This window comes from Vulpes vulpes, chromosome 3 (assembly GCF_048418805.1).
Source record: "Vulpes vulpes isolate BD-2025 chromosome 3, VulVul3, whole genome shotgun sequence".
In the NCBI taxonomy this organism is placed as follows: Eukaryota; Metazoa; Chordata; class Mammalia; order Carnivora; family Canidae; genus Vulpes; species Vulpes vulpes.
Genome location: NC_132782.1, coordinates 128,963,420 through 128,984,535, shown reverse-complemented (window position 1 = coordinate 128,984,535; position 21,116 = coordinate 128,963,420). Strand labels below are relative to the sequence as shown.

Genomic DNA, 21,116 nt, shown 5'->3' with positions numbered 1-21,116 from the left:
GGCTGTCGGCAGGGGACAAACGGGGAAGATTAAGACTTTGCTCCCAGCACCCTGGCGCACAGCTCCCCACAAGACCCCAGTAACATCCTTAGAAGGGCAGGACCTGCAGGTCCTCTGCTTTTGCTGGGTCAGGAGCAAGAATTCCCAGAGATCCGGCTCGGGTCCGAGTCCCAGCGCCGGTTACAGCTCGGGGTGCTCCACACTGCCAGAGTCACTCCCAGCCTGCCCCGTTAACTGCGAGGTCCCCAGCACCTAGGTCAGTTCTGAGCTGGGCCACTCTCCCAGGTCACTCTCCTGCTTGTTTCCTCTTCCTAGCCAGCAGGTTCCTTTTGCGCAGTCTGTCCTCCACCCCCGGGGGGGGGGGGGGGGGGGGGGATGTGGGGGAGGATGTGTGTGTGGGGAGGAGGTGGAAGGAAGTGGGGGGAAGAGGTGGGGGGCCGGGGGAGGAGGTGGGGGGGCAAGGCCAAGATCTGGCGGGAATGGTGCGTTCAAAGCCTGCGCTAAGGTTAGGAGGTTTCAGACTTTGCAGGGAGCCTCCTTCTTCGGTCAGAAAGCAAACGGGTGCGCTGCACGGTCGCCTCCGGCCCCCGGGAAAAGTCTCCCAAAGAGATGGAGCCTGACGTCGAGTCAGCAAGCAGGAGCTCCTGGAAGGACACCTAGAGCCACGGTCCCCTCTGGGCCCGGCGCGCCGGGGAGACTCGGGGCACCCCCTAGTGGCCGCCCGGCCGCGCCGCTCCGGGCAGGTTGGGGAGAAGGCGGCGCGGCGGGGGCGGGGCATCGGGGCGGGGCATGGAGGCGGTGGGCGGGGCACGGGCGGGGCATCGGGGCGGCGGCGGCGGCGGCGGCGGGGCGGCCATGGCGGAGCCCGCGCGGGAGGAGCTCTCGGCCCTGGCCGCGATTTTCTGCGGGCCGGACCAGTGGGAAGTGCTGAGCCGCTCAGGTGACTGCCCCGCGCCGCAGGGCCCGGGCGTCCTTCCCCTCGCCCCCGGGACTGGGCGGACTGCAGGTCCACGACGGGAGTCCTCCTCCCACGCTCGCGGGGGGCGCGCGGCGGGGCCGGGGCCGCGGGAGGCGGCGGGAGAGCGAGGCGACCGCCGCGGGGAGGGGGGCGGCCTGCTGCTCCCGGCGCCCCGCCCCCCCCCCCCCCCCCGCGGCCGTGATGCCTGCAGGGCGCGCCGTGCACCGGGCCTGCCCGCCCCCCGCAGTTGGAACCCAGCCGCCCCGAGTTGCGTTTCGCCCTCGGTAGCTCGGGCGCGTGTCCTGGGCGCCCGGTTCTCGGTCTCCGAGGGCGCCCCCGCGAGTCCCGGGACCCCAGCGCCCCCTCCCGGGACCGTGCGTCTGCGGTCCGCGCGGCGCCCGCTCCGAGCCTCTGCTCCGTGACGTTTCCGGGGGGTCTGCCCGTCTCTGGCGTTCTCTGCTCCGCCGAAAGGCGGCGGCCGGGCCGCAGGCTCCGGGGACTCGGTCCTTGGGCTCCCGCGTCCGGGTCCGGGTCCGGCTGCCCCGCACGCCCGTGCCCTCTAGGGGCTTACAGTCTAGCGGGGTTCTTTTGGCTCTTTTTTCAATGATAGTTAAAGGTATTCTGGCCCTGCCTGTGACTTCCAGTAAGTAAAAACCAGGACTGCAGCTGATGGAAAAAAGCGCGGTGATGCAGACAATTTTCCATTTTCACTTATTTTTTAGATATATTATGTAAACCTTTTGGCACGGGATTTAGCCTTTTGTTATTTTATTTATTCATGAGAGACAGAGACACAGGCAGAGGGAGAAGCAGGCTCCACGCAGGGAGCCCGACCTGGGACTCGATCCTGGGTCTCCAGGATCACGCCCTGGGCTGAAGGCCGCGCTAACCACTGAGCCACCCGGGGGCTGCCCTAGCCTTACGTTATGTTTCAGCAACTATTGAAATTGCTGGGGATCCCTGGGTGGCGCAGCCGTTTGGCGCCTGCCTTTGGCCCAGGGCGCGATCCTGGAGACCCGGGATCAAATCCCACGTCAAGCTCCCAGTGCATGGAGCCTGCTTCTCCCCCTGCCTGTGTCTTTGCCTCTCTCTCTCTCTCTCTCACTGTGTTGCCTATCATAAAAAAAAAAAAAAAAAAAAAAAAGAAATTGCTTTTCTGACCATCCATTGGTTGACCTTTAAGAAAGTAGTCTAAAAAATATTCTGGGTGTTGTGAGAAAACTGTCTAGGACTTAGATGGGTTTCATGGTATCATTTGGTTGCTTATTCACACAGGAAGCCAGATTTGGACCTTTTCATTGGTTCTTCTTGCATCACCTGTGGTCAGGTGACCACTGTTTTGTTCCAGACACTGCCAGCCAATTCCAGTAATGGAGCTGTTTCTTTTTCAGTGCCTAGCCTGTCAAATTGTCCTCGACAATCCATAGGAAAGAATTTATTTTTAGTGTTTTCTTGTCACCCCTTTTCTGATTGGATAGCATTCATAATTCTGCATCATCTTATTCACTGTCACCATGTCTTTCTTTACTGATAATTACTTCTGCCTGAAGGCAGGCTATTTGGGAGATCATCAGTTTTTCTAAATTCTTTCATAACGGCTCAATTGGAATGTCTCGGAAAATTGAACGCATGATTTCCCATTACACCTTAAAGAGGACGGAGTGGTAGTGAGCTGGGTCGGGAGTACATCGCTCAGCCTAAGATACTACTGAGGGGTCAGAGAAAAACCTAAACAAGTAACCCTAGAAAGAAAGAGAGCAGTTTCTTAATAGCAAGAACACTGTGGACCCTTTATCTGCTGTTAAATTGAGCGTGACTTTCAAGCCATGCCTCCTAATTAATTTAATTCAGCGTTCTGGCATCAATAAGTAATTGAATTATAAAAGAATTCAGTGTAACAACTTAGGACATTTTGTTGCTGAAAGGTTCATTGGAGAATAGAACAATTCAGTGATTGAAATAGGGTTGTTTGATGTTCACAACTGGGAATTAAGGGTAAGGTAAGGCCTTCTTTAATAGACCACGATAAACATACAGTGGGCTACTGGCTGCCATTCTCTGGGTCACTGTCGGCCTGGGGTGGAGGATATGAAATTGATACCAGAACATTCTTAACACCATCAGTTCCTTTCTGGCCTCCCCACAAATAATGCATCTCTTTGTTCCTCCTGGAATCAGGAGAATATTGTGGGATATTGTGAGTTGGATTGCATTTCTGGTTTGAGGTTGCCCAGGAAGGGTTAGGCTGCCTGCCCAAGGGTCAGCTATTAAGGCCATAAGATTGAAGAGGCTGACTAATTAGAATCAGAGTTGGGCTGATTTGTGCTGGGAACTAAGCACATGGCCTCTTTACAATGGTTATAGTAAGCTTATAGTAAGAGGCATCCAGTATAACTGTCTCTTATGGGTACAAATTATGCAACCCCCCACACTGCTATCTACTAGGAAAGGCTGTGGGGTAGACCAAATCCAAAATATTTTACCCCTTTAATGAGGTCACCTTCCATGTACCTGATACTTCATATGCATCTTACTTGATGAGGAGTACTCTTAGCTTTGTTTTATAGAGAAGTTAACAGATGCTCAGGCTGGTTAAGTAACCACCAGGCACCAGAATGTATGGACCTTTGTACTGTATCATACTCCTTCATAGAGATGGGGCTGTTGCGTGAGGAAAAGAATTCTTAGCAAGGATAACACTTGTGAAAGAGCATTAATGATCACTCAGAGAAAGGAGATGGGTATCACCCAACTTATATTCAGAGTAATTCTGAAGGGGAGTGTGTGGACATGCTTACATATGCACACCTATCAGATGAAATTGATATTGTTATAAATCTTCACTTCCTTGATGAGGGAGTTGGGGGGGGGTGTCACAGGTTATATTGCTGTAGTCAGTGCTCATTATCTGTGGAGTTGTATTTCTGGAAATTATCTTGCAGATCAAAAAGTTGTAAAATGGAAGGCATATAAGACTAAATATCATATAGTGTGTTTGCACAGTAGCTTCAGAGTGAGTTTTTGTATTCTGCTAACACTCATGTTCAGATTGGATTGGGCCCTCTTGCAAAATCAATCATGACTGTCACCCTCTGACCCCTCTAAATCTGCTCAGCTCTGTTTCCTGCTGATTGTCAGTACTGTGCTCACCTGTGTAAAACCAATTCAGCCTTGATCTTGACTTCTAACGGATCAGATTGTCACTTTTAGCTTTACTTATTTTTAGTTTTCCTTTTGGTTTTTTTCCTCTAACCGCATTTTAAACACATATAAAAATCCAGCCATAACATAGAAACCAGCATGAGTGGATGCATACTCATGGTGAGCTGCCCGGGAGCAAGAGGAAAGAAAGCCCTATGCAATGATGTAGAAGAGGGGATTGGGGCTTCTTCATAATTTTTTGAGCAAAGGCTTACTCTGATGATATCTAAACATTGTGAAAAACAAAACACAAAAAACCCTAAAAAACAACAAAAAACCCAAAACCCAAACAAAACCCAAAAACACACAAGTAAAAGGAAAGTCAGTTGTATATGGTTTCTTAATGGATGCTAAATGAATCTTGAAGAATTTGTTCTATTAAATTGTTTACATTTTCCAATATCTTCTGTTAATTGGAGAGCATTTATTAAGTTCCTCTTGTGTGACCATGAAGTAGGGGAAATCCTTAAAAATAACATTGCTGTGGAATTGGGGGTTCAGTTCAGTTTTTCTAGTTTGAATTTTTGTTGTGTGGAGTGTGGTTAAGTGTGTAATTTCTTTCATATACTTTCAAGGAAGAATAAGGTTTGAAACCTATTTTAGTTAGTGTTTTATTTATGAGATTAATGCACTTATTATAAGGCAGAGTGACTTAAAAAAAAAATAAAAACAACTAGGGAATTTATATGTGGATTTCAACCAGAAGCAAGATCTTTTGGTAAGATCTTTAGATTAAAATAGTCTTGGAACTTATGAAATTTTAGTTTTCTAGGGGAAACATAAGTTTTCTTGGGCTTAGATGTTTATTGACAAAGATGAATTTGTTAAACTTAATGAGTTTTTTGAGGTCGGCGGGGGTGGGCAAAGATTAGCATTAGATTTAGAGCATGATTACTTTTGTTAATCACTTTCTAAGCCAATAATCTTAAAGCAGATAGAGGCAACTTCGGTTTTTTTTTGTGTGTGTGTGTGTGTGTGTGTGTGTGTGTTTTAATGAAAAAATCAGATTGACAGTGCATGTGGTTACATGAAAAATTCTGATGTGAGAAAGAGCCAGTTTAGTTGCATGTACAAACTAAGGCAGATATGAAATGGAAGTGTAATATACATACTTCTAGAGTTTTAGGGAGAAAATGAGTTTTTAAAAGAATGTATAGTTTTATTACATTAAATATCAGCAGAATGGGGTACGTTATTAGGTTTTTCATTTTCCTATAGAAATAACATTATTTTTTGTAATGTTAGTTTGTAGCCCGTGTGTGTGTGTGTGTGTGTGTGTGTGTGTGTTGTGAAGGAGAAATGGGCAGAGAATCACTGTCTCGGAGAAGACCAATTAGGAAGAATGTTAATCCTTTCCTTTCCAATTCTTGAATGAATCAAAGCAATTTTTCTTCTAAACATATAACTAATAATTTTGCAATTTTCTAAGGCAAAAGTAAGGATCTCCCATTGCTTTTTCTTTCTCTCTCTCTCTCTCTCTCTCTCTTTTTTTTTTGAGAGAGAGTGCAAGTGTGAGGGAAGGGAAAGGGAGAGTGAGAATCCCAAGCAGGCTCCATACCCCACATGAAGCCCAATGGGGAGCTTGCTCTCACCACCCCGAGATGATGACTTGAGCCAAAATACAAAGCTGGACACCCAACCAACTGAGCCACCCAGGTGCCCCTCTCCCTTGTTTTCTATTTGTGAACTAGGACCAGAAAATTACTAAGAGAGAAAAATGATAATTGGTAAGAAATTGAAAGCCAGCTCAATAGCCTTTTCATACTTTCTCCCTGGACTGCCTGTTTCTGTCAGCTCGTTATCTGCACTGGGGAGGACCAGGTGGGTACTTGAATGGCAGAGACTGGAGAACACTGTGGGTTTCAGGGTTTTGATCAGAAAGGGAGTCTTGCTTGAAGGGAAAAGTTTCCACTGTATTAGTTTCCTGTGGCTGCTATATCCAATTTCCAAAAATGTGGTGGCCTAAAATAACATGTATTTTTCTCTCTTGTAGTCCTGAAGGTCAGAAACCTGAAATTGGTTCCACTGGGCTGAAAGTCAGTGGTCAGCAAGGCTGTGTTCCCCCTGGGGGCTCTGGGGGAGAATCTACTTCTTTGCCTTTTCCAGCTTCTAGAGCTGCATTTCTTGCACCCTTTTGCTCATGATCCTTCTCTGTCTTCAAAGCTTGCAGCATAGCTTCTGACTTCAGAGATTACATTACCTTTTGTAGTACAGTCTCCCTCTGCCTTGCTCTTATAAGGACACTTGTGATTACATTTAGGGCCCATCTCAGAATCATTAACCTAATCACATCTGCAAAAGGCCCTTTTGCTGTGTTCTGGGGATTAGGACATCTTTGGGCCATTATTTAGCTTACCACAGGTAGCAAGGACTTGTGCACCTGTGAGCCCCATGTTTACAAACTAGCTCTCAGAGCTGTAGAGCCATAAAATTGAAAAGTTTCTTATAACTTGTAAAATTGTTTCTTGGCTGTTGTCTAAAAAGAAAATTGAGATATTCCAGTGGCGAAGAAAATAGTTCATTTGTTTCAGCTATAATACTTCTGATATGAAAGTACTGGAAAATAAGTTCAAAGTACCATGGGAATCATAAGACAGATTTTAAAGAGGTGATGTTTGTTGAATGATGAATGTATGACAATACATTGTCTCCCCTTGAGGGAGAAAGTGGGCTCCCTGAAGGATTTTTGGAGAGTTTATTCAGCCTAATGGTCATACGTTGTCTGTAGGTGTATTTATAATGCCCATTTCACAGTGAAATGTACTAATCTAACTTACATATAGGGACCGTATTTAATAATAAAATATTTTAAAAAATAAGGAACTGGATAGAAGAAAGAAGGGTTTTGAGAAACATGATGGATTGTAGAGGAGTGCACTAAGTAAGTTAGGTTTGGAAAATTTTTCTTTATACAGTACCCATTTTACTTCTGTAAACACATTTCAGTTGTATCATGTTAATATGGCCTTTAAAGTATGATGGTCACTGTGTTTCTGGATGGTGTCTTAAAATAGTGTTTTGCAGCTGATACTGAAGAGTCTGTTAAAAACACAACAACAAAAACCTTTTCATAGCAGATGTGTTTGGTCCTGTGTGAATCAATGTCTGTAAGAACAGCTTTTATATAAATGGAATCAGATGGCTAGAAAGCCATTTTAATGTTCTGTTTGGTTCTTTCAAGGGGGACACATTCAGGTTCCAGTTGTTGAGGCTGTTGAGCAGCAACCGAGGTATGAAAATGAGAAAGGTTTGCCTGCCTCTCTTGTGAAGGAGAATGGAACAAGGGCTTGTGGAGAAAGAAGTAGGGGTAGAGAGAGGCAAGTTAGCTTCAAAGAGATTCGTCTGCACCCAGTTCTGTTCTACTCTGCTCTTCTGATCTGTGTGCTTCTGCCCCCTGCAGAATGAATCAGCCTGACGTTTTATCAACTTTTTGAAAAGTGGGGTGAAGTGGTGTGGAACACATCAGAGGGGTGAAGTCGAGCAAATCTGAAAGAGAGCAGTGTTTCATCTCCTATCCTGTGTGTGCTTTCCCCCTCCTCCTCATGGAGCCAGAAAGGGCTGAATTGATGTCAGCCCCATTTTAGTTCATCTTGTTACCTTCATGTTACACTGATACTAATATATTTGAAGTAGAAAAGAGTGGGGCCAGGCAGTTACTGTCTCATGCACAGTCATCAGTTTCTCTGGCCCTGCAACCACACAGCATTCCAGTGTTTGCTTTGACTTGGATTTGCCACAAAATGACCTTCCTTAGATGTACTGTATAACTTTTAATTACTGATTGTATTTTTTTGCAACACTCTGAACATTATTGTGAGTTCATTAAGAGTTTCCAGAATTAGAACTAAGTGTGGGTAGAAAAAAATTTTGTGATGAGAAATCGAGGGTCCCTGGGTGGGTTAGTCGGTTGTCTACCTTCAACTCAGGTCATGATCCCAGAGTCCTGGGATTGAACCCCTCGTTGGGCTTCCTGCTCAATAGGGAGTCTGCTTCTCCCTCTGCTCCTCACCCCGCTTGTGCTCTCTCTCTTGTTCTCTCTTTCAAATAAATAAATAAAATCTTGAGAGAGAGAGAGAAAGCCTTCTGGTAAACCTGAATAGAAATGGGGCAAAAGTGCAAATGCTAAAGAAGCCCCGAGTGCTGGTATTTAGAAGCCCATGAATATGGGTAAGATTGAAGGAGATCTGTAAATCGCGGCTCTCTTGGTATTATGTGTCTATTTGTAAGATATCTCCAGTTTTGTCATGAATCCTAAATTCTCATTGAAAACAAAAATCTTAACTTCTTGGTGTGCCATTCAAATTGAATTATGTATAGCTAATCATTATTTTTCGATGCTTTCCAGAAACAGATGGGACGGTATTCAGAATTCTCACAAAAGCCGAAGGACTTACGGGTGCGGATGTCCCTTTAGAATTGGTGTTCCATTTGCCGGTCAATTACCCTTCGTGTCTACCTGGTATCTCAGTTCACTCCAAACACTTGACCCGGGCCCAGTCCATGACTGTGAAAGAGAAATTACTTAAGCAAGCAGAGAACCTTTTGTCGGAACCTATGATTCACGAGTTGGTTCTTTGGATTCAGCAGAATCTCAGGCACATCCTCAACCAACTAGAAACTGGAAGTGGCAGTGAAAAGTGTACTTTTGCAACAGGCATGACCGTGGATGATGGACTGTGGATAACTCTTTTGCATTTAGATCACATGAGAGCAAAGACCAAGTATGTCAAAACTGTTGAGAAGTGGGCTTCCGATTTAAAGCTGACAGGAAGACTGATGTTCATGGGTAAAATAATACTGATTTTACTGCAAGGAGACAGAAGCAATATCAAGGTGCCAAAAATTTTAACATTGAATATGAATTTGGCTATTTTCTGTAAAATGGTGTGTCTATAAGTGTGTTTTGTGACCATGGGACAAATTAATCATTAAGATGTTAATGGATCTCTATTTTTTAAAGAATGTCTCTAACTTCTAATTATGACTACAAACTTGCAAAGCTTGAAGAATAAGTGGATATTTAAAATATTATTCCACATGATGAAAGTGATAGATCATAAGAAAATCTCTGTGGTGCATGAATGTTTGTTTCTGTAATTAGCTTTGAGCCTCAACTTTATAAATGTGCACTAAGAGTTCGTGCATATTTAGATTTTATTCCTCAAGAACAGCAAAGTATATCTGTTTATGAGTAGTATGTAAAAGTTTTAACTTTTTGTCAGTTAAAAACACATTCTGATGCTTTAATTTGGCTTCCATAATACCTGGAAAGAGGAGCTTGTTCCCCCTAACCAGGATTTAGTGTTAGTGGAAGTAGCATCATTAAGGCTGTCAGCTTGTCACCTCCTACCTAACTTTTGCTTTCCACCTGACTTGTCTCAGCAGCTGCTTTCAAAATCATCATCTTCAGATTCTCCAAGTTTGCATTCTCCACTCATCTAACCTGTTTTCTGTGGGACCAGACGAGGAAAGCTGCTTATTATATTTTAAATCTTGAAAGCACTACAAATCACTTAATAGGTTTTATGCTTTCAGATGGGTTGGGTCAAGAATACTTACAATTGAATTTATTCAAAACAGATTTAGCTTGCACAACCTATAATCTGAAAGATTTGTAGAATAACTAGCTTTTTCAGGATGGGCGCTTATCACAATACTTATTTGCCATTTGGTTAACCAGATTAGTGTTGGGGTTATAGCTCTAGATGCCACAAATAATTAAAGTTTAAATCTTAGTTTGAGGTCTGACCAAAGTACCAGATATGCAAGGTGATTTATAGTATATGTATAAAACTTGACATTTCGGGTAAACTACTGGCTAACAAAATGAATACAAATTAATTTCCTTGTTCATATTTCCCTGAAAGGCTCAGATTTTTCTTTAGGCCAGCTCAGGAATGGTAGGCTAAGTGCAGCTGTTTTGCAGATGTTGTTACTCAGATTGGATCCATCAGTTAATTAACAAGTATTTATTCATATGACTAGAACTTTGCTAATGTAGAGAAATTACACTTTTTATTTTTATTTTTTTATTTTTTTTTAAATTTATTTATTCATGAAAGACACAGAGAAAGAGAGAGGCAGAGGGAGAAGCAGGCTCCATGCAGGAAGCCCGATGTGGGTCTCGATCCCGGGACTCCAGGATCATGCCCTGGGCTGAAGGCAGATGCTCAACTGCTGAGCCACCCCGGCATCCTGAAATTACATTTTTTAAAGAGTTTTTTTAAAAAAAGATTTTATTTATTCATGAGAGACACAGAGAGAGAAGCAGAGACATAGGCAGAGGGAGAAGCAGGCTCCCTGTGGAAAACCCAATGCAGGACTTTATCCCAGGACCCCCGGATCATGCTCTGAGCCAAAGGCAGATGCTCAACCACTGAGCCACCCAGGCATCCCTATTGTGTTTTCTTTTTTATGAGCTTTCCCTAAAATACTATTTAATGTAAATATCTTGGTTAGATTTTTAAAGATTGTACATCAGGATTGAGAATTGGAGGTACATATTTATAGATACCATCCAATTTGAATGGTAAGTGTTGTGTGCCTATTATCTTTTTTCAGGCACAGACATAGTAATAATACTGCCAGTAGATGTACTATTTTTTTTTAAGATTTTTATTCATTTATTCATGAGAGACAGAGAGAGAGAGAGGCAGAGACACAGGCAGAGGGAGAAGCAGGCTACATGCAGGGAGCCCAATGTGGAACTCGATCCTAGGACTCCAGGATCACGCCCTGGGCTGAAGGCAAGAGCCAAACCACTGAGCCACCCAGGGGATCCCCTGGCTGTACTATTAATTGTGCCATAGCACTCTGTGCCAGCCTGTCCTCTGAGTGCTTTGCATGTATTAACTCATTTAATCATCACAGCTTCCCATAAGGTGGGTGCCGTTCTGAGTACTGTTTTATGGAGTAGGTTCCTGAGGCACAGAGGGCTTAGATAACCAGCCTGGAATCAGATTCAGGAGGCCACGCAGTCCAGATTTAAACCTGTGTAGTTTGATGGCCTCCTTCAACCAGCACATTCTTCTGCCTAGAATAGAAAGACACTGTAGCCCTCTTCCTGCTTGATCAGAGAGTACTCCAGGCAGGAAAATAACCCTGCAGGCCCATGGCTCCTTTAAAACTAGGACTTGGAGATTCAGAGTAAGATATGTATTTAATGTACTGATTTATCATTTAGGAGTACCTGATTCTTCAGAAAACCTCCAAAGTAGATGTGGACTCAAGTGGAAAGAAATGCAAAGAGAAAATGATTAGTGTACTGTTTGAAACAAAAGTACAGACAGAACACAAAAGGTATAATTTAGTACGATTGCAGATGGAAAAGTAACTGAATCGATAATTATACTCTGACAAATCTAGGCATATTCATGAGTTTCTCTTGTATAATGCAGGTTTCTGGCATTTGAAGTCAAAGAGTATTCATCGTTGGATGAGTTACAAAAGGAATTTGAAACTGCAGGACTTAAGAAGCTTTTCTCCGAATTTGTTCTCGGGCTGGTAAAATGAAATGGAAGACAGGAATCTTTTAGTAAGACAGCAGTGGTTTTTTGTTTTGTTTTGTTTTGTGTTTTACATTGGATTTTGGGAATGGCTAATTGAAATCCTCGTAAGGGAACAATTTTAAAGTTTCTCTGAAGCAAAATGATAGACACCGTTCTAACTTTGGGAACAAAGGCCCATCTTGTTTATGGACTATTAAACAGTAAAAACACCCAAGTATTCTAATTTTTGCCAGTAAAGGCTAGGTTCAATAGAAGGAGCGTTATTTGAAAGATAAATATAAAATGATGATGGTAAATGAGCTCTTGTGATTATATAGAGGATTTGTTTGGAACTGTGCAATTTTCTGGCCAATTTTCTTGTAATTAAATGAATTTTTTAAAGATTTGTTTTCATGTTTACTTTTTTCATGTTTATATTTTTAGCTTTTGATCACGATTTTCCTCCATTCAGCTTATTATGTCTAATGTTTTAAGTTGAATGTTAAGAAAAATACAACACTGATTTCTTTGTGAAAGTGCATAAACTGTTAGTTTAAATACAAACCAAAGAAGTTCTATAGAACTTGATTTTTGGTCACTTTCTTTGGGGTCCCAGATAGCATGGTACTTGTCAGCTATAGGACTAGAGAGCCAATTTAAATAATAATACTTATAATAACAAATATTTATTATTATAAATATAATTTTTAAATTATTATTGTGAGAGGGACACAGAGGGAGAGGGAGAGAAAGAATCTTAAAGCAGGCTTCATGCCCAGCGGTTTTTTTTTTTTATAATGAATAAATTTATTGTCTTACAAATATCATTGTCTAGAAATATGGGAATACAAGAAAAAAGATATTTGCAGTCAGGTGTCTGGTGGTCAACAGCCAGTACAATTCATAAAGGGGGAAAACCAAAGATTTCAAACCCACATGACAAATTCTTCCTAACAGGTGTTAAAGCTTTTAACCCAAAAGGTTTGTGTTTTCAAGCACATTGCAAAGGATCAAGGATTTATAATTAACACTGATTCATTGTCACTGAATGTTTATAATACCACTTCGACTAGAGAGGTACATGATATGAAGCACAGTTGAATTGTTACAGAGGGGCTTGATGTTACTACTAATATGATCTGAGCCGAAATCGAGTCAGATGCTTAACCAACTGAGCCACCAGGTTCCCCTTAAAATAATTTTTGGAAAAACTTACCTTCTGGTTTTACAAGGGAAGAAATGTTTTACATAAAATGAACTTGACTTGTTGGATGGAGGAAATGATATAGAGATTACTATTTTTTCTTTCTTTTTTTTATATGAGAGAGAGAGAGTAAGCACAAATGGGGAGGAGGGGCAGAGGGAGAGGAAGAAGCATTCTCCCCGCTGAGCAGGGAGCCTGATGTGGGGCTCCATCCCAGGACCCTGGGATCATGATCTGAGCCAAAGGCAGATGCATAACCGACTGAGCCACCCAGAGACCCTTAGATACTATTTTTTATTTCTTAGGAAATATGTTGAAGTATGATATCTTAAAATATATTTTATTTATTACAACCTAAGGAAGAAAGAAGCCATAAAATAAAAGCTTGTATTACAATCTGTAACAAAAATGTAAGGAGGCATTTATGTTTGAGAAAGGGTATTTGTGTTCATAAAATCAATTGTGCTTCCAAAATAAAGGGCCAAGTGATGGAGGAAAGGCTATGCAAATCGCTTTCACTGCATCTATGAAGTACAATGAGGTCATTATAAAATCATAACTGATGGGAGACATAAGTGAGGAAATGTTGCAGCATGCTGGTAGTGTTTCTTGACTGTGCTGCTCTGGGGCCACAGTGGCTCAATCTGATTGTCTCACTTTCAGGCACCCTTATAATTTAATTATATCTACCTATTGATCATTTTATGGGGTTCTACTGAGGGAGATTTTTGGTTCATTTTACCTCATTCCAGAGTGTTAATGATTTTTTTCTTAGAGAACTGATAAATGTAGTTGGGTTGTTCTATGGGAATAGCATATGGCAAGGAGAAGCTAGGCTACTGGTATGCTAAACTGAAAATAGGCTTGAAAATTTGGGGCTGGTCATTATTACCATTTCATTTGATTTACTAAACAGGGAGATTAAAAATTATTGCCATCAAGGCTGTAACAGTAGAAAAGAAGGAGGAGGCTGATCTGAATTTTATCACAACAGAACTGCTAGTCCTTTATTTATTTTATCTTGAATCTTCTCTGTTCAGATGTTTTCCACAGCATACTTTGTGGTTCTCCTCCAAACTTTCATCTTCAGATTTGATCCTGTACCCCTAGAGAAAAACTTGAATCAGGCAAAATTGAATGTTGGTAGTGACTTTCTCCAAATTAATTAAATTTCTGTTTGCTAAAATTATGTTTAAAAAGTATTGTTATGATTACTTTCTTGGATGAATACATCTGAGTCTTTCACAAATATACATATCAATGCAAAACTAAACTTGACAGAGACATACATAAATTTAATTTGACCATCTCTGAATAAAAGATAATTTAAAATTATCAAAAAGTCTGTAAGAGTCTCTTTGGTATTTTATTAACTTTAGAGGGAGAGAATTGTTTTCATTGATATTTTTGCTTCAAACTCTGATGGTTTATTTTCAGCTTGAGGAACTTATGAAAAGATAATTAGAACTTCTGGAAGATAGAAGAGGTGAGGCCAAAGGCTGGGACTCCTGAAGGATTATCATAAGAGTAAGACCGAAGTATAAATGAACTAATTGTCCTAATACTACAGCTAAATGTTGATGATTCTGTTAGGTCCAGGAAGTCTTAAACTTTGATTTTTGGATTAAGGTAATCCATAATTCTAATGCCCCCATATCCTCCAAATCTTTGGAGGAAGGTAACATTATTCTAGGTGTCAAATTTTATCTGTGAGTAATTTTAAAATTCAATATCAAGGGAATAATCAGATATAATTGGACTCATGAAGAGAAGATACTATCAGCAAGAAACAACAGAAACAATAGACAATAGAAACAGACCCATGAGGGCTCTACATGCTGAAATTATTAGACCTAGATCATGAAACAGTTATGCTTAGTATGTTTCAGTAGATAAAAGCCAAACTTGGAGCTGTTATTAGAAACTGTAAGAGGTGACATGGTATACTTATATTTGCAAAACAACAAAACAAAAAACAGAAATTCTGAAACTGAAAAATATAAAAATTAAAGGGATGGTTAATTACTTAAAGTCCATTTAGGAAATCAGAAACCAGCAAAGGTATTTCAAACAGTGAATTTAATGCAGGAATTGGTTAGAAGGCTGGAAAAGCAAAAGGGAAAAGGAATGACACTGGATGACAAGAAAACAAAAAAAAACAGGGATGGGTGATTTCCTTAGAGTTCAGAAATTGCCAAAAGTATGTACCTGTTGCTGCACTTTAAAAACTGTTGTAATTGGTCCCAGATCTGCTAAAATGATGCTCCCTGGGCCAGAGCTAAAACTGTTTATAGGTACTATCCCTGGGCTGTTGAAGTTGCCATTTGCTACCACTGTAGCAAATACCAGCAACTATCACATCACAGTGCTGGAATCTGTGCTGTCTTCAGATTTCTCAGCAGTTCCTCCTATTAACCAAACCCAACAGGAATTCAGCTGGCAAAGGAGTGTGGGAAATGTAGTTTGAATATCCCAACCCAGAAGAACCACAGAATATAGAAGGATGGGTGTGTGTGTGTGAAGTGAGAGGGGAAACACTTGAGTGCCTATAGCAAGTAACCAGCACAATTTTCCCTTTTAGCTATTAAACATTCTCATATACTCCCTACTCATATTTAACTTTCTGTACAACTATAATTTTATGCTTTCATCTATGCAGATTTAACTATCTTTTTGCGTGCAAAGAGATTTTCACCTTTTTCCCCCAAAGGGGAAAAATAAAGTCCCATCAGTTATTATTATACACACTGGTGTTACTCTTCTAGTTCAGTCACAAATCCCACCTGAATATTCTGTAACCTGAAATGAAACCATAAAAGTGTGCCAACACTAACATCTCCTATATGACTTGAGGGAAGGAAAGGGATGAAGTTAAGGTAAGAGGGAAGAAGAAATAGTTAATATATACAAACATATACAGAACATGCAATGAATAAAATTTTCATGTGTACTATGGTACTTATTTCTATGCCTGACCATAAAGCTGCAGCTGATATTTATAACTTCTTCTTCTACTCCATTTTTCTTTGCTCATAGTCAGTACTTTCACTGGTTAAGGCTCTCTACCTAGTACGGTAGCCAAAGCTTCATTCTGGAAAGATCTAAGTCCTCAATAGTTGAGTTGCTTATTAATTTTGACTATTGGTCAAGAAATATTAAGAGGCAACCCAGAGAATTCCTGGACTCCTAACATAGTTCTTGTTGACCTCATTGTGTATCAGTAAGCCAATTTTGCTGTAATTATCTGGATCAATCACCACAGCCATTATGGGAACCTCTTTCTTTGCTTTTGGTTTAGTGTCATGAGGAGCCTAATATATGCAAGTGTCAGTCTCAACTTCTAATTCATTTGAATCATTTTGTGTGCCCTGGTAGAAATATTCTTTTCATGGGAACTAAGACTGCCAAACCAGTATGGCCCAAGTTTACATAAATGAGAATAAAAAAAATCTGTGAGTGGATTGTTAAATATAATATGGACAGAAATCCATCCTCTTGTTTCCTTGATTTCTAGACCCTTGTATTCTGGTAGTGGGAGAAACACATCTTGTATTGGTCACTGATTCAAAGTACTTATTTATCTTGTATGATAGCACTCAGCCTTTCAAAGTCTTATCTCCCACCTGGCCAAATAACTGATCTTTTGTAGATGATTATATTATTCTATCAAGCAAGCCACTTCTGGGTGATTTGGTACATGGAAAGACCTATGAATTTCATAGTCACAAGCCCATTGCTACATTTCTTTTGTAGTGAAATGAATTTCTCATTGTGCTCTCACAATGTCTGTAATACTATGATTGATAGTATTACAGGAAGGGACTTCTGATTCATATCCAAGATAAGTATTTTTATGAAGACAAATTGCTGGCCCTTCCAGTAGAGAAGAGGTCCAACGTGATTAGCCACTAGACAGCTAGTATCTCCTAGGAAATGAGGCCCTACTGGTGATTCAGCATTGATCTCTGTTCATAGCAGGTTAGGCACTCGACAGTGATAACAGCAAGGTCAATATTGGTAAGAGAAATTTTGTGTTGCTGAGCCCATGTATAGCATCTATCCCTGCTGCCATATTTGCTTTGTAGAAGAGCCCACTGAGCAACCACTGGGATGCTTAGGGAAAGAGGGTGACTGATGTCTATAGGATGAGTCAGCCTGTCCATTTGATCAATGAAGGCTTTCTCCACAGTGGTTGCCCTTTGATAAACATCACATGGGACACAAATATCCTCATATTTTGTGCTTATCCTAAGGGGTCCATTCACATGTCTCTGCTTCAGATCTTGTCATTAGTCTTCTTATCTCACTCTTTCAAAGTGACTGAGTCCCTGGCCAATTCATTAGCCACTGCCCATGAAACACTGTAGATCTACACCATGGACATTTCCTTACCTAGACAAAGCACACAACCAGAAGTACTGCTCAAAGTTCTGCCCCCTGAAAAGATTTTTCTTCACTTTTACCCTTCAGAGACACTCTAGACTGGAATGGTAATTGCTGAAGCATGTTGTGAGGAACTAACTATATACCAGGCCTGAGTTCTTTCTTTCTCTGTTAACAAGTTATAGGTACTCCCCCATGACAGGAAGAAGAAGCTGTTCAGTAGTTGCTAGAGGCATCTGAGCCACTGGATCATGTAGCTTGCCTGTGCCTTCAGGATCTGCTTCAGCTTGATCTTGTACATACTAAATTTAGGATTTCATGGATGAAGTAATATCCAGTTCATGCTATAGTCAATGAGCACAGTTAAGTGTTCAGTCTCATCTAAGATCTAGGAGTAAGGTAGGAGTTCTTTTTCAAGGGAAAGGTAATTATACATAAAAGAGAGCATGGCTTTGATTTAAAACCCTAAGTTACACTATGCTTGTGAGGGGCTGTATATGGCATCACCACAGGCCATAATTATGTTGAGCTTCATTGGGTCTTCTGGGTTGCAAAGTCCATATAAGTAAAGCAGCTTGACTGTAGTTTGGATCTATAACCTTTTCTTGCTCTGGGACCCACTCAAAACAGGCAATTCCAAGGGTTATTCATCCAATGGGGCAGAAAATCACATTCCAATGCAAAATATATTGCCTCCAGAATCCAAAGATGCCTAAGAAGCATTATACTTTAATGGTAGAAGTACAGGGGGAGGCAACTTGGGATATCCTGGGATATACCTGGAAACACTGGAGCCCTAAAAACCTCATCATGCTGTTGGGCTTCTGAATTTTTATGGGTTTTTATCTTCTTCTTTTTGATAAGGTACTTAGAGCACTGACTACTTTATTTTCACCAGGTCTCATTAGCATGCTCAGAGGGATGTTAAAATGAATGAAGTCCTTGAATACCAACTTATGGTATCAGTAAAATATAGTCATGAAGTGAAAGTGTCAGGCTGTACTTGGTAGGCAAAACCAAACTGCTTCTAGTAGGCTTTACAAACTGATATCGAGAAAAAGCATTTACCAGAACCAGAGCTGGATACAGAGTACCCAGGGCTATGTTGATTTGCTGCAGGATAAGACCACATCTGGAATAACAATTATAATTGGAGTCAATTACCTACCTGAATTTGATATTCTACAGCCATTCTCTGAGACCCATCTGCCTCTGCCAAGCCCAATTGGTGAGTTAAATGGGATGTTATAGGAATCGCACTTGGAAAGGACAGAACATGGTCCTGGAACAATTGAGTACCTACACGGAGAAAAAGAAAATTAAATTTTGCTCCTACTTAACATCATAACCAAGATTAATTCCAGATGGATTAGAGACCAAAATGTGAATGGCGAAAATATTTTAGAAGAAAACACGGAGGCATATTTTCTTGATGTTCAGATCGTGGTGTTAAACAGGACACAGAAACAACATCTTGATGGGAAAGATTGGTAAATTGGACTCATTAAAATAAAACACTACTGTTCATCATTAAAGCTATCATTAAAGATAACAGAAAGGCAAGCCACAGAATGGGCAAAGGCCTTTAACATTTAATTGATACAGGTCTCATTTTCATAATATTGATGATAAATACAACCCGATAGAAAAATGGGCAAAAGAATCTTGAATAGGTACTTCATAACCAAAATTATCCAAATGGATCAAAAAGTATGCAAAAGTGCTCAATGTCATTAATAATTAGGGGAAATGCAAATTAAAACCATAATGATACCACGTGGCACCTACTAGAAGAGCTAAAACTTAAAAGATGGATAATAACAAGAGTGGACAAAGAAGTGAAGCAATGTCAACACTGACACACCTTTGGCAGGAGTATAAATTGACCTGACTACTTTGAACAAACAGCTTGATATAATCTAGATAAACTGACAATTCCATATCCTATAACCCAGCATTTCTGCTCATAGATATATACCTCACAGAAACATGCGCATAAATGTGTAAGGTTACCCATACAAGAATGTCCATAATAATATCATTTTTAATAGCCCAAATGAAGCAATTCAAACATCCATTAACACAGAATGGATAAGTAAGTTGTGGTATACTCATGCAATGGAACACAATAGAGCAAACTAAGTGAACGAAGTATAACCATGTAGAACAACATGGATTCATTTTTAAAAAGCAATGTTGCACAAATGAAGTAAACACAAAAGAATATGTGCCATATGACTTTAAAAGTTCAAAAGCAGGCTAATGACACCGAGTTACAGATGCATACTCAAAGACAAACAAAGCAGTGGTTATAATAGAAGTCAGCATGGGGGACGTCACCTATAGGGGGGAAACCGTGGGATTGTGGTTGGCGTTGCACCTAAAGGTTTTTTGTTGTTGTTATTTTTGCAGGGGGAGATGGCTGTGTTTTACTTCCTGACCAGGTGCTCATTTCTCAGACATTTCATTATAGTAATTCATTAGGCTCTACACTTACTTTATTGTATATTTCTATATTTTTTCTTCTGTAAAAGTAGGCTTACCTTTAAAAAATGCCAGAGTTCTTACAATATTTTTAGTAAATAAGAAAAATGTTGAAAGTACTTCTTAGATCTTTGTAATTAGTAGCAATTTCTCCAATCTTAAAGCTTGGCTCAGCCACATACAAAATTTGGAAGGTAGGTGCAGAAGGATAGGCTATTTTAAGTAGAGTCGTTAGGGAAATCTCTAAGGAGACGGCATTTGAAGCAATATTGAATGAAAGCGACCAAACCTGGGAAAAGTAGGCAGCAGAGAATTCCAGGCAGCAGGAATTCTAAGTGAAGAACCCCTGAGGCCTGAAGGCACACAGCCTGTTTGAAATGGATTCAAATGAGTGGAGATTGATTCTGAGACAGAAGCGGTACATCTCCCTGTCTTAGCATGCCCAATGATCTCTGTCTTCAGTTATGCTAACTTTATGAGACTTATTAGGCTTGTTAGCATTATTTTTGACCCCTTAATATGCTATTTTCCACTTATTTTTATACAAAAGGGAAAATACAACATGCAAATACTTGTACAAATAGAGCTACATAAGTTGAAGATATTAACAATTTTGAAATTGGGGTACGATAGCTTAATTTGTCTGTCATTTGGTGCACCACTATCTGAAATTGATAAATGATAAATGGAAAAATTGCTACTAATCGAGTTTCACTACTATACTGCATAGGGCAGAAAAATGAATTTGAAATAAACAGATTAAAACTAGGTGCAATCCCCTCATATCATGAAAAGCAGACAAAAACGTCTAAAGATTGCAAAACTTCCAGTGACTTACAAAAATGATCCAGGAACGAGAAAAGTTGGGGAGTGAACTCTTCATTTTTGATCACTTTGTCGTTTCAGCTAATCTAATGCCTAAGTCAGTTTGCTTTCCACCGTTTGGTTTTGGACTAGGTTGCTTTTTTCCAAACAACCTGCATCATAGTTTTAATTTCTTCAGATCACCTGGAGTGATGTTTCTTTATTCCTTCGTTCCTCTTGGATTAGTCAGGGTTCTCCAGAGAAACAGAGCCAACTCCTTATTTTAAGGAGTTGGAGACTGGCAAACTCAAAATTTGTGGAATGGGACAGCAGGCTGGAGTCTCAGTAAGGGCGGATGTTGTCATTTACTCGAAGGCTGTCAGTGTGAAGCCGTGGCGAAGAGCCAGTGATGCAGCTGCAGTCCGCAGGCAGGCCGCTGGCCGAATCCTCTCTTGCTTGGGGGAGGTCCATCTTTTGTTCTATTCACATTTTCAACTGATTGGATGAGGTCCACCCACATTATAAAGAGCAATCTGCTTTCCCAAAGTCCACTGATTTAAATGCAAACCTCACCCTGAAACACCCTCACAGGACC

The 21,116-nt window shown here is 40.8% G+C and overlaps 1 protein-coding gene across 3 annotated transcripts; it reads left to right on the top strand.

Annotated features, from left to right (window-relative positions):
• The first annotated feature begins 822 nt into the window (after window positions 1-822).
• RWDD3 (RWD domain containing 3) lies at window positions 823-12,048 on the top strand. 3 transcript variants are annotated; one of them, XM_072754548.1, is made up of 4 exons: window positions 823-940; window positions 8,505-8,992; window positions 11,343-11,458; window positions 11,557-12,048. In XM_072754548.1, the coding sequence occupies exons 1-4, from the start codon at window positions 856-858 to the stop codon at window positions 11,669-11,671; spliced, it is 804 nt and encodes a 267-aa protein (XP_072610649.1). In that variant the 5' UTR covers window positions 823-855; the 3' UTR covers window positions 11,672-12,048. The 3 variants fall into 3 exon arrangements, with proteins under 3 accessions (XP_072610649.1, XP_072610651.1, XP_072610650.1); XM_072754549.1 differs by having other exon boundaries at window positions 832-940; window positions 8,511-8,992; XM_072754550.1 differs by lacking the exon at window positions 11,557-12,048 and having other exon boundaries at window positions 8,505-8,945; window positions 11,343-11,549.
• The last annotated feature ends 9,068 nt before the right edge of the window (window positions 12,049-21,116 follow it).

What these genes read in the sequence shown, in the direction of transcription:
- RWDD3 (XM_072754548.1), top strand. Translation starts at nt 856, where the DNA reads ATGGCGGAGCCCGCGCGGGAGGAGCTCTCGGCCCTGGCCGCGATTTTC. An exon ending in GGAAGTGCTGAGCCGCTCAG is followed by an intron (nt 941 to 8,504) that starts GTGACTGCCCCG and finishes GATGCTTTCCAG; the next exon opens with AAACAGATGGGACGGTATTC. An exon ending in GAGACAGAAGCAATATCAAG is followed by an intron (nt 8,993 to 11,342) that starts GTGCCAAAAATT and finishes TTTATCATTTAG; the next exon opens with GAGTACCTGATTCTTCAGAA.